Raw genomic sequence first — 13,838 nt, 5'->3', positions numbered from 1 at the left:
ATACTCTTAAAAATTTTGCTTTTACAATTTATTATCTAATTATAAATATTTTTATATTATTAATATGTGATAATTTATTATTCAATTAATTTCAAATCAGTTTTTTCATGTTTTGTATATGTTCATATGTATGAAAAAAAATATTTCGTATATTTTTACATTTTTTCATATATTTTATATATCTTTATATGTATGAAAAAAGATATCTTCAAGATTGGATATTTATAATTTTATTTTTTAACAACATTATAGTTTTTATATAAAATTTTATATGATAATATATTATTATAAGTGCTTTTAGTATTTAAAACTATAAAATAACATGTGCGAAGCACGGCGACCATATTATTTATATTTTATTATTTCTAAACTTAATATCATTTTATTAGTATTTTATTATTACTTTAATATGATGGTATTAAATTATATTAACTGATTGGTTATATCCACTTTTGAAATTTTGTCTTGCACAATATTTTTCTATATTATAAAATATAAGTACCAACAATCAATATTTATATTTTTCAGCAAAAATCCATGTTTCTTCAAAAGGTGGTGGGTCATAGTAGAGGTACTTACTCCGCTTGTCCTCATTATTCTTATCATCTAAACCTTAAGGTATATTCACATCAAGCATTTCAACAATTTTGTAGCTGCAAATCGACTATCCTCATCTTCATATTTCATCACATGCCCAGGTGTTGCACTGAGACGCTCTTTACTACTATCTACTTTTGGGATGACCTGGTTGCCAGACCTTCTTGCGTCATGTATATCATCACTATTGTTATGAACAGAATGAGATATATTTACATTACACTCTTGAGCACCGGTAACCTTTTGGCCAATGACAGAACAGTTCTCCACAACTGCGCTTTGATCAAATGAATTTTTATTACTATCTTTAGTTCCAGCAATTTTGAAACTCTTCAAATCAGCATTCTCATTTTCTTTCACCCTCATCTGAGTTGTACAAATTTCAACTTCACCCATTTTTTGTTCCTCAAATCTTCCCTCATCAGTCCTCGAACCTGAGTACTCGAGTTGTTGAATACATTCTTTAGCTGCAGTACCTTCGAACTCGTGGAGCATCTATAGTCTCTGCAAGAGGAATATTACAAATTTTTGCAGGAAAGTGTTGAAGCATGAAAAAATGTAAGCATTTTGATTCTTACTTGCAGTTGGTGTCAAGTTATAAATATATTAACTTGGGTAACATAGAGGGGAATTGAAAGGCACGGAGGGGAAGGAAAGAATGAGAACATACGGCTGAGACAATGTTGAGGAATTCACAACAGGCTGAGACAGTTCAGGATTTGTATGCACCATTGAACGTAAAGCTTGGAACTGGAGCACATAAAAAGAAGCATAGTCAGCCTTCTGTATATACAATTCAAAATTTTGCTTAACTTTCTTAGCAATCTAAAGACACAAATTAAACATGCATAACCACAGTAGAAGGCATAAAAACTACGAAGAACATAAAGATCAAGTGAACTCACCATCCTGCAATGCTATACTGAAAAATTGAATGGATAACAGCAGTAAAAATATCTGAAACCTCTGATCCATTACAGAATTGTATCAGTCCAGTGAGATTGTTTTTGGCCAAATTCCTATCGTAATTTGACCCTTCAGAGATATATGGAGCACCGGGGAGTGGATAGTAGTCGACCTGGTGAGTAGTGATCAATGCTCGGATAGTAGTTCTTTAAAACAATCTTCTGCAATCCTTTACTGAAAATAATTAATATATATATTATAAATAAATAAAATATACAGATTATGTGCAAGAATCCAATTCCAATAGTACATTTTCATTATTTATATATATAGCCAACCTCTTATTATTAGTTATATTTGTCGAACCTCTACATAATCATAAAAAAGAATTTATAAGAATTTATAATAACCTAAAATATTAATAACTTACTATTTTTAAAATCAAACCAAATAATACAATCAATATCATCGAAGCACAATGTCTTACTAAATTAACAGATTTTGCATAGTTTTGTAAGTCCAATTTTAGTTAACCCCATTGAAGATGCCCTAAATAGACCAATTGAGATTTATTGTTAGCAAGTGATATATATTTTACGAAATGTGGATGATTAAAGTTGTCATAATTTCTCCACACAAAAAAAGTTTGTAATAATTTCTGTAAATACCTTGGCAGCTACAAATGTTGAATCACTGAACACGCATACAAATATGAGACGATATGCGCAGTTATTAAGATTCTGAAATGAATTTACAGTATAGATAATGTCAGAGAGCACTAAGATACTCGATACTCCCCTCATGCCATTTAATTACACTGGCACTCCTAATAACACCATATACACTACTGTGGAGCTGCTGAGCCTTTTTGCTCCGGAGTTTTTGTTTCTCTATATGTTGATTGTGCTATTTAAACATAATTTTGGTTGGTCATATACAGTAATAGTGGTAACAATAGTGGTAACAGGCATGTTTATTGTTCTATTTCTTTTTAAATGTCCTCTCCGTAGTCTAATTACGTGACCACATGTGTATCCCTACATATAAAAAATACAAATCAACTATCACCTGTGCAATTCATTAAGCTGCTATATATGGTCCAGGTGAACAGAGACATTTGCCTAGGACTGTAAATCTCGCCGTGCTAGGCCAACTACCATTTATCTATACTTGCTCTTCATATTTTATGTATCTATACTGCTTGTTCTTCTTTATTGTATATATTTTGCAAATTTATTTTCTTCCATGTAAAATTCTGATTAAGTGCCTGACTAAAAGTCTACTCAGGCGAGGTTCACCAAGCCTGGAAAATGATTTTGGAATGGTTTCATTTAGTAAATCGTTGGGGAATTTAAACTCTTTCAAAGGCTTGCACAAACAGCAGAACATAGTCAATCAATATTACACTGTCTATAGACTAATCTATATATCAATATTACACTGATCCTAGACTAATCTATATTACCTTTTAATTGTAAATCTAAAGCATAATCCAATAAAAACCTAAACAAATATCAATTAAGAAAAGCTATATCATGTTTTCAACTGTTATAAAGTTTTTCATGCTTTGTCCTTAGAGTATACATTGGCCATTGGCCCATTACTACTCACACTCCAAAACAATTATCTACCGTACATTTTATCCTTATCTTCCATGTGTTATATCTTGCTTAATTACTCTGCACAAACAATATTAAATCAATATACATAATGATTTAAGACATACAACATTATTCATGAGCACATTCTTTAAAATTCTGGGAATAAATGGTTCAAAAGAATAACATACCTATGCGACGGTGGAAATACAGTCGGATAGATGAAGATCCCTATCACCGCGTAATTTCTTTAAATTCCTTATTAATATAATTTTATTTAATAATTCCTGTCTCTGATGATACATAAAAGGTTATTATTATTAGTATTGAGAAATGAATATGTGGATATGTTGACTAATGACAAATAAATTAAAAAGGGACAATACACTTATCAATATATCTGGCATAATATATTATATTATATATTTTAAGCAAATGAACTTTCTGTTGTCATTAAGACAAAAAAATTAATGCAAATCAGTGTAATTTAAGTTTAGAGTAACAATAATGTTTTAGTACTTGTTGCAGAATACTCAAACAGTCAACAATCTTTCCAATATAAAACTTATTGTTCTGTTTCTTTTTAAATGTCCTCTCCGTAGTCTAATTACGTGACCACATGTGTATCCCTGCAGCAGTGGCACTCCTTGTGCCCTTTCATCTTGCTAATACTAAACGAAGTCTGCTATTCTCTGTGCTCTAGTGCTCAACTCATATCAAGAAAGCTGGTCAGAAGCTCTGCCCATTAATTATATCAGCTGTAAGCAGGGCAGTTACAGCCTGGAGATTGGTCCTAGCTAGAAGGTTTCGACTCCTCGATGAATGGTGCAACTTTGTTGAGGTACTAATCAGCAAAGCTGCTATTAAATGATGCTTATTTAAGTGAATAATATTATTTAATAACTAAACAAAGAAAAAGGTGCTTGCTTTGAATCTGTAGCACAAGGGAGATATTTTACATTTTGAACCACTGGCTCTTTCACTTGACACCTTTTTCTTTTCAATTTGACATGTTACTTTTAGTTACAAACGTTGCTATTGGTAACATAACATTTATGTATAAGCTTCATCTTGCTAATACTAAACGAAGTCTGCTATTCTCTGTGCTTTAGTGCTAAACTCATATCAAGAAAGCTGGCCAGAAGCTCTGCTTCCTAAAAACTACTTCCTGGTGTTGAAGTATACATTTGGGACAAAGGTAATTAACTCCTAAATTTGCCAAGTGTTTATTGTTAGGATTTTAAGGACTTGGTTATAAGCCTCTTCATATAATAGTATCATGGCCGGGTTTCGGAATAAGTTAATGTTTCAAACAACTTTCGGATCAAACACTTTACGTGCATTACCAAACACAACAAAGATGAAATTATCAATCCTTATAAGCAACCTAATTCTTAAAACTTATTTCGATGAACCTAATAAAAACTTTATTAAGTTTAAACACATCTATCGACCTACTTCATATAGACCATTTTAAAGAACATAATTCTTAAAGAAAAACTAATTAAATTAAAAGACACATAATCTTTTAATACAAACACATCTTTTTAAAGCAAATAAATACAAATATAAAGGTAAATATTAAAAAATAGAAAATAAGTGAACAAATATTAAATAACCATGTAATATAAGCACTTAAAGATGCAATATCTATAAATATTTGATAATCAGAAGATTATGTAAATTTGATAAAACAAAATTATGAAAAAAAATAAATTTTAAAGAGGACTTACAGTGGCAGAAAAGAAGAGAACTACAGGGACTTGCAATTCAATTAATACCAAGCTCCTATGACAATATAGCAAGCAATTAACTACAGAAATGTAATCTGGAAACAGTATCTAAAACAATTTACAAATGAAAAGCATATTAACCTGTGCCAAGTGCCAATAGCTCTCCATTATGGAAGCAGACTGTCAATCTCTAGCCTGTCAGAATACAATCTGTACAAAAAACACTGCTGGCATAATAGTAAAATACTGCCAGCAATTTGTATAAAAAGAAAATGATGCAAATCAAGTTTAAATACAACACAATATTTTACTACACTATTAAAAGTCCTAGACAACCAAAACTTATATACCAATCGACGAAAGAGATACATGAAACATAGTTCTGATTCAAATGAAACAACCATAAAACAAAAATAAGTAGTTATAATAGAGACTGCCATTAGCTTGCAGAAATATTTTCAGGGGTTTATAACCGTGAGGAGGTGATCAGATATCGCGCCTGCTTTCATCATTTCCGGGGAGGGCATTGCTGTTGCAATGGAAATTAGTAGCCTTATATACTCAGTAGTTTGAAAATTAGAGTTATTGAGACTGCAAAACAAGAGAACCTCTGGTCTATTAGCAAAATGGAAGATTTGTTTTGGGCGACACATTTCAAATTGTTTTGGACGACACATAGAGTTGTTTTTGACACTGGTGGCATTCGAGAAATGCATTTCTAGCACCTACTACATTAGATTAGCTGCCAAAGTACAAAGTCCTACAATAACATGACGAAACCCTAGACTCACCAGAACAAACCGAGAAGACATGCCTAGTAATCACTGGAACAGTAGACAACTTTAAATCAATTAATGAATCTAGAATCATATAACTGAAAAGAAAGAAAATCTTAGCAAGATCATACTTGAGTTTAAATAGGAAAGAAACCCGAAAATAAACAGTGAACAGATTTGGCAAGAGATAATACTTTACATAATAATTGCGCACTTGAGCTGTTCTCAATTTTCCAATACATACAAAGATTGATAAAGAATAGCTACGGGTGTACATAGAACATATAGACATCATCAAACAGACCTGATCATTATCATCTACAGGTTCTGAAGGGGACTTCTTGGTGTCGGACGGCTTATCTGCCCCACAATTTTGTCTATTGCACTTTCTCCTAAAAGGATAATTGATATTGTTGCATTTCTCACACTTCCAGCTCCCCTCGGCATCTCAGGTTCTGTAAGATAATAGATTATTATAAGCAATAGTTAAAACATGAAATATATTATGATTTTTTCTAGAGGGGATAGAAAAAACATAATATGGACATCTGATAGTTAACTTCAGTACTGCACATGGGGGTTCTGCCTGTGTGTATGGGTGTGTTAATGAGGGAGGGGAGGATAATAAATTGCTAGATAGAATATCATTTTAAGTAGAACAATACAGGGATAATGCCATCTGAAAGTTAAAAATAAAGTTTTTACAACCTTCGGAGATGCTTTGGCAGTCTTCTAGAGAATTGCTGCGCATGCTTCAGGACTGGAATGATATCTACGAAGGCAACAAAGATTAATACATTAAACTGGTAGATATGTATATACTGGATCTGGAGGCATTCAAAAGAATAAAACAACCTTGTTCACTTGCTAAAACAGGGTACCACTAGTTAAAGTCTGCAAGATACTCTACAGATTAATAAAACAAAAATCCCCCAAGTATATTTCTTGACAAGTCTGGATCAGTTCGAGATAAATAATTTTACTTCTTTCCTTTGCAATTTACATGAAGTTTTCCTTTTTACACGACTCAAATGCACCTTCACGAGGGTTCTTTGTGAATATGACATCTGCCTTATACTTTGATTAAATTATAAATTAAAATAGAAAGAACGCAAATTACTTGCACATTAATCTTCGTAAACAAACTTTCACTCATTTCTAATCATTAGACAAACTACAATTCAGTCGAAATATACTGCTGCCTAAATTTGAACATATGACCATACCATATAGCAAATTTTCTCATAGAGCATCTACAATTGCATAAAATGTTTAGTCATTGACGATGCCAGGCGCAAAGAGCACATGGGTTTTAAGAGGCAGAAGGCAACAACACAAAGCTTATTAAAAGTGTCAATGCTAATTCTGATTATCTGATGTGAATGCTGAATTTTAAGGATAGTGATATTACCCAAGTACTGAAATTGTCATACTACATAAAACACTAGAAAAAGAATGTGCCATAAAACCAGGGGAAAACCTGAGAAAAGCACAGCAGCAGAATGTAAATACAATAGAAAGGTTACAAAAGGAACTCAGGGGGATTTATTTGAAAATCTCATCCACTTTAGATGTGAATGATAAGCTAGCTACATAAACACTTACTGAAGCAGATGAATTTGGTCTAGAGAATAAATATCGGGAGGAAATGGTCCATCAACCCAAGAAAGAGGTTGAGTCAGTTCAGGGCCTTTATGAAGCAAAATTGCTTGAACTTTTAAAGCAAATACATTCCAAGACAAAACGAATGGAGCAGGTACAATTACAAAGTTTCTCTGCTATTACCAAAAACATGTTGAATTTTGGAGTGTTTCTGGCAAAGATTTCTCTTGTGTGGAGGCATCCAAGGGGGCTCATTGTTATAAGTAGAATATTAAGCTAACATAACCAGAGTATCCAAACGCACCAGAATTAATTGAACTCCCGAAATTCAAACTAAGCTCACTCAAGTATGTTAATTTCCCCGGAACAACACTATTGGACGAATTACCATTCTGCCTACCTATTTCTGACACAACTTTGATGAAATTATCAATCCTTATAAGCAATTAAATTAGATAACAAAGAAACCTAGTTATTTAGAACATAGGAACTCATATTCATCTATATGTATCCAGAACATACCTTCAGGGGAGATGAATTAAGTAGTGTTCTTGATAGATGGAATGAAAAGTAGCACAGGAGCTTGCCTAGATGAAGAGAGAGACAGCGGGCTATGGTGGTGATAGGATCTTGCACGGTGGTGCTGCTGTTACGTGGTGTATTTGGTTGTCTGCAAATATAGACTTGTTGATTTTACACTTAATTTCTAACATGCCATCTTAAGAACAGATAAGCAGACGTAAAGATAAATACTTTATCTCATAAGTAAAATTTTAAAGCTTCTCAAATTCAAGTTACACAAAACCAAAAACATACGGACGAGAAAATCTCTTGGAAGTATAGGTTGTTTTAATAGAGGCAGTCAAGGAAACTAAGCAGCTGACATCCTACGAATAAAATAAAACACTAGATGATAGTGCTTGATAACTTGAAACCTTATCTGATTTAAACCATGCTGCATGAATTTGAGGACACAAATTTTGCATACCTAAATACACTCCTTGGGACAGCAGATGATCAGCCTCCTTGGCTTGCTTGTATGCCAGTTCCTCAGTGAAAGTGATTACAGCTTCAAGAACAGGATTATACCTGTGTTAATATCCTAATACGTATTAGAAAGCAATCTTGAGTAGCAATATGGCCCGGAGACTCTGGCATATTGCTATTACCTCTTCAGCCTCTTCAGGAAAATCTTTGTAAGCTCCTCAGATGAAATTTGTTTGGTCTTAATGAGTTGCCCCAGTTCAAGAACCTACAACCAGAATGTCATGCATATTACACGTCAGAGAACAATAGGACTTAAAATTATCAACTACTGATCATGTAATCATCATAAAAATCTCTTACAGTCATAAAAGCAATGTCTTCATCAGAAATTGGCTTCTGCACACCTGACACTGATGGATAGTTGAATCTTTTGTTAGGACTTGGTGCTCCTTTAGAATCCCACACAGGATTAAATATCAAATAAGATGGGTTCTGCAAGCCCCCATTGTCCGAAGCAACCAGTTTCCTGTTGGCATCGCTGGTGGGGATGTTAAGCTCTTTGGCACCATTATTAATCTCCAGCATCTATGCAAAGAACAGTATACAAACAGCAGTCATATACCAAAATAAGCCAAGTACCCCAAATTTCAAAGTACAAGACTGTTCATGCCAAAATTACCTTAGTATCATTGAGCAAGTCTGCACCCAACATCCTAAATCCACACTTGAGCAGAACAGCTTCATCACATTCGTCTTCACATCTTTCAGATTGGATTTTTGCATTAACCTTTCCTCTGTCCTGATCAAAAAATACAAAGTATAACAATGTAGGATTATACTATATACAAGTCAACCTCCTGCATTGTATTCAATTCCAAATTTCTGATGGATATGACTTCAAATCCAGTACTTCAATTAACAGCCCTAAATGGAAGGATCTTGAAATGGCCATTAATTATTGTGATCGACTGATTGTGACAATGAGTCAATGACCCATGAAAGTAAGTTCTGTTATACTACTATTGGTATTAATCAATAGTAGTAAATACATCCCTATTACCATCCTCCCTAGTCCCTCGCATTTAAAAATATAAAAATAAAAAATAATCCTCCCTACCAAATGCCAGATTGCTAGTATATACTATAGTAACCACATCATTCTCCGCCTAAATCAACAAAAAGTACCATCTTAAACTCGGATGAACTATGAATCTATGATATTAATCAATATTGCTTAAAAAATTACACAAGTCACATATCAAAGTAACAGAATACAGCAGGATGTATTTATACATAGGGGGAATAGGAGACAGTTAGCACTTAGTATAGCACTGAGATGGTGATTTTAAAAAAGTGACCAAACGAAACGAAAAAAAGTGAACAAACAATGGGACTACAAATTATACCCATGTTGGCTTATTATAGTATAGTATAGATAGTATATATATGGTCCAAATCGTTATGTGAAATAGTAGAATATTTGGTTGTTACTTTGTGGTTGTTATGTAAAATTGGTTGTTATGCAAAGCACACACGTGTAGAACGAAGATAATATATTTTTATTTGAAATGAATCTTATTTTGACAGAAAAAGACCACCAGAACGGCCTATACGTGCATGTTCTTCAGCTTTTGACTTATTTGTTTGTAACTGAGCAACAGCAGTTCCTATTTGTTCATAACTGAAATTGCGATCTCTTTGTGAATGGCAAGTCTTGTGACGGTTACAACATGTTTGATTTTAGTGGTGTCATGAGCTGTTATTTCATGCCATTTATTATAAACCTTACCCCTATCAACACTCATTCTTTCTTGCAACCCTAACCATCTTTCATTCAGAATATATACAATTATTTATACCAAGTTAACGAAAATATAATTTCAATAATTTCTAAATTATCAAAAAAATTAACACATCAGCACTAATGTCACAAGCTTATATACCAGAAGCATTTCATAGCAAACTCTGTCCATCTTCTAGAAAACAAAGAGTTCTTGACAGCGAGAATTTCGACTAAAAACGAGTACTAATACTATCTTATTAAAAAGTTACTCATAATTAGCACTAGAAGTACCCAATTTTCTTGTTTTGAGTTCTTACCCCATTTAACAGCAAAGCAAACACCAAACACACATTAATAATGTACACTTAATTAACATGTACATTTGCAGTAGATACAACTTGTACGTTGTCTTAACAAATAAGCCAAACGTTGTTTGACCCTCCCTTTCTCTCTCTTAATATTCCATTTTTCATACTTTTCTCCCTCTTCTTCTCCATTTTTTCACCCATCTCCTATTCAATCCCTCATTTTTTCACTTAAAAATCCAATCTTTTTGCTCTAAATCACCAAGATTTGTTCGATATAGAGATTCATATAGTTCTTGTTTCTTGCTATGTTTTTAAGCATAAAGCTGCTGAGTTATAGAGAACTTGTTTGTCAAAAACAACTCCAAATGCAACTGCATTGCACATTACAGATCGCTCAAAAGTTAATGCATGATTTTTGCTTCACTTCACTAAATAGGACTGGGGGTTTTCATTCGAAAAATACACCAGAGAAAGAGGTGGTTGGTATGTAGACCATTTTAACAATGTTCTGCTACAAATAAATTGCAGTTGAATCAGGGCATGATAAACTTGTATAAAAAATGCTGCATCTCAAACAGATAAATAATTATATATCACACTGATTTCATACACTTGGTTGAAAAGATAACTAAAGCAACTTGCACAATTCTAATGATTTTAAAAACGAGTTAATTTTTCAAACAACTCTCAGATCAAACACATTACGTGCATGATTCATTCTTAGTTTAATCAATCCTTATAAGCAACTAAAAACAAAGATCAAATCCTTATAAGCAACTAAAAACAAATTTCTCAAGAAATTAACAGCAGATGATACTCACCAGCATGCTTACGATCTTGAGGCCGCCCAGACTTGATAAGAACCTTAAGGTCCACAAGACCAAGAGACATAAGGCCAACTCTCAGATCAAACACATTACGTGCATGATTCATTCTTAGTTTAATCAATCCTTATAAGCAACTAAAAACAAAGATCAAATCCTTATAAGCAACTAAAAACAAATTTCTCAAGTAATTAACAGCAGATGATACTCACCAGCATGCTTACGATCTTGAGGCCGCCCAGACTTGATAAGAACCTTAAGGTCCACAAGACCAAGAGACATAAGGCCAGGAGTAAGGCCAGCCATAAGCCCAGCAAGCAATACCAAACCCAAACTTGCAAACACATACAGCACAAACTCTGTTCCACAATAGGGTATATCAGCTCCCATCTCTTCAATTCTTCAAAAATCTTGGGGTTTTAAAGAGTTTTTGTATATGGGTTTTTGTTATATTTTCTGTATCTACAGCGGGCTAATTAGTGGACTGTTAAGTGTTATGAGTAGTATTTGGTCTTGTCTGCAAAGTTAATCTCTGCTGGGAGAAAGAGTCGCTTGGTCGTATGTGGCTGACGGAGAGGAAGAAAGAGGGCGGTGGTTCAAGTATCTGTTTTCTATAGTACTTGCTTTAGTTTGGAGAACCAGTGTCCACTCGGAAATAGAACTCTAACAGGACCGTGTAATAGTCCAGTAACGAAAAAAGAAACGACGAAACCAAAAAACGTAAAGGAAAAGCAGGACTACAAATTACACCCATGTTGGCTTATTATAGTATAGTATAGATAGTATAGATAGTATAGATATAAGTATATTCTAATCATTTATTCTGTATACGATGGAAGGGATGATAAACTTATGGTAAGAAGAGCATCGTGCGACCATGCAACCAAATTATGTGTGTAACATAAATTAAATAGTAATATTACATATGTTTCGTGATCGTAGCTTTGATTGGAGTTCTGTTCCGATTAAAGTAAAGGAGTGTATTATGCATGATTTAATGGAATAAACTATCCGCATTTCGTAAAAAAAAATAAAATAGTAAGACATTTTCTTAACATAAACATTCTTCTAATTGTATTTTTTTCATATAAATTTGTACTAGAACCCTCCTCTTTTTTCATTTGGAGCTAAATATATTGTGGTGGTTTTGAATATGCTCATAAAAGATTTGTAAGGAAAATGTACATCTATTTGTAATTGTATATTTATTTTATATTCTTATGCAATAATAAAATAAATAAGTATATTTTATAAAGTCATATAAAAAATTGATTAAATAGTTAAAAGAGAGTCTAAATTATGCATATTATATTCTAAAATGTGAGAGCTACTTTAATGGACCACATTTTTATGATACAATTCCAAAAAAATCAAGGCAAATTGAAGGGCCCAACCAAAACCCAATTCTAGAAAATTCTCATGAAATACAAATAATATATTAATTATCCCAATTCTAGAAACTTCTCACCAACCAAATATATGGCATTCATCCTCACATTTCTACAAGTCCAATTTACACCATTACCTTTTGGTTATTCACCTATATATCTTTCATTTTGAACTACCTTTATACAGATCTATTCTTATTATGTGCATAATCCTTGTTCAACTCTCCACTTGTATGATTTACTGGATATATGCGGAAGATGAAGAAGATCATCACCCAGATGGAGATCACCCCAGACTAGGACATAAATCAGTTATTCTTTGTGCACAGGTTTTGAAATTTTTCTACTAAATGTTTCCGAAATATAAGTATTGTTGTTTATTATGTGAATGAGTTTCCTAGTTCTGGGAATTTTGCCATCAACTTTTTTAATCAAATTTTAACACTGAACATTATTCCCTCAAATTTTATTGAAATATAACTATTAATCAGTTATGTTTGTACAATGGGTTTATAAGATCTAATACTTTTGTACATATATGGAATGCCTTTTTTTTAATTCTTCATGTATGCTTAATGTTAATTTTTTCTTTAATTATGGTTTGGATCCTTATTATATATTTAATGCGGATATTTAAGACTCTGAAATGCTTCTCATGATTCTTAAAATTGAAAGATTTTTGAGATATGGGGTATATATTATCTTCAATGTATATATTATTTTTAATATTCTTAATCATAAATTAGTATTTTATGAATTATTAACCCCGAACACTATTTTGTATTTATGAACAAGTATGTTTCATTTATGAATTAACTACTATAGCTTTTTAATTTGATTATACAAATGCATATTACAATTCTTTGCATATGTGCACCAGACTTATCATTTTTTACTTGTTTGTCCATTCAGGTACTAACTATGAGGTTGTTCTTGGTACATTATAAAACCTTGAGTGTGAACCATCTTTTTCCTTCATACCAAAGAAAACCAAATGGAATGGTGGAAATATTTGGTAAAAGGTGATCTCGACTAGATACACAAAAGTGGAGCCTCAAACTCGCAAGCTCTTGATCACCAAAAATCTCCAAATTGCGGAAAAAATGATGGTAAAGAGCAATTTCAAACTCCAGTACTATGTTGTGATATTATAGTTTGACAAGGGGGAAGAAGTTAATTGGCTTTCGGCCAAGATATGTTATTCATAATCAAGATAATATATGCCACAATTTTTTCGAACAAGAGATGTTATTCATAATCAAGATAATATATGCCAGATTTCGATATCTCACTTGCTAGAACATTAATAATGGTCACGTCATTAAACGACTATTGT

General features: G+C 32.6%; 1 protein-coding gene across 4 annotated transcripts; it reads right to left on the bottom strand.

The window, feature by feature from the left end:
* Positions 1–541: 541 nt before the first annotated feature.
* Positions 542–11,250, bottom strand: LOC108218247 (uncharacterized). Of its 4 annotated transcripts, XM_064082675.1 has the most exons (13): positions 11,112–11,250; positions 8,879–8,998; positions 8,560–8,784; positions 8,382–8,464; positions 8,201–8,301; positions 7,735–7,882; positions 6,319–6,382; positions 4,976–6,065; positions 4,835–4,889; positions 3,293–3,394; positions 1,503–1,737; positions 1,268–1,347; positions 542–1,101 (listed from the first exon to the last, which is right to left on the bottom strand). In XM_064082675.1, the coding sequence occupies exons 1-6, from the start codon at positions 11,115–11,117 to the stop codon at positions 7,824–7,826; spliced, it is 594 nt and encodes a 197-aa protein (XP_063938745.1). In that variant the 5' UTR covers positions 11,118–11,250; the 3' UTR covers positions 542–1,101; positions 1,268–1,347; positions 1,503–1,737; positions 3,293–3,394; positions 4,835–4,889; positions 4,976–6,065; positions 6,319–6,382; positions 7,735–7,823. The 4 variants fall into 4 exon arrangements, with proteins under 4 accessions (XP_063938745.1, XP_063938744.1, XP_063938748.1 ...); XM_064082674.1 differs by lacking the exon at positions 3,293–3,394; XM_064082678.1 differs by lacking the exon at positions 3,293–3,394 and having other exon boundaries at positions 8,201–8,281.
* Between the last annotated feature and the right edge of the window lie 2,588 nt (positions 11,251–13,838).

Source organism: Daucus carota, chromosome 8 (assembly GCF_001625215.2).
Source record: "Daucus carota subsp. sativus chromosome 8, DH1 v3.0, whole genome shotgun sequence".
Classification (NCBI taxonomy): domain Eukaryota; kingdom Viridiplantae; phylum Streptophyta; class Magnoliopsida; order Apiales; family Apiaceae; genus Daucus; species Daucus carota.
Note: the sequence above shows the minus strand (reverse complement) of the source record. Positions and strands in the feature narration are given on the sequence as shown.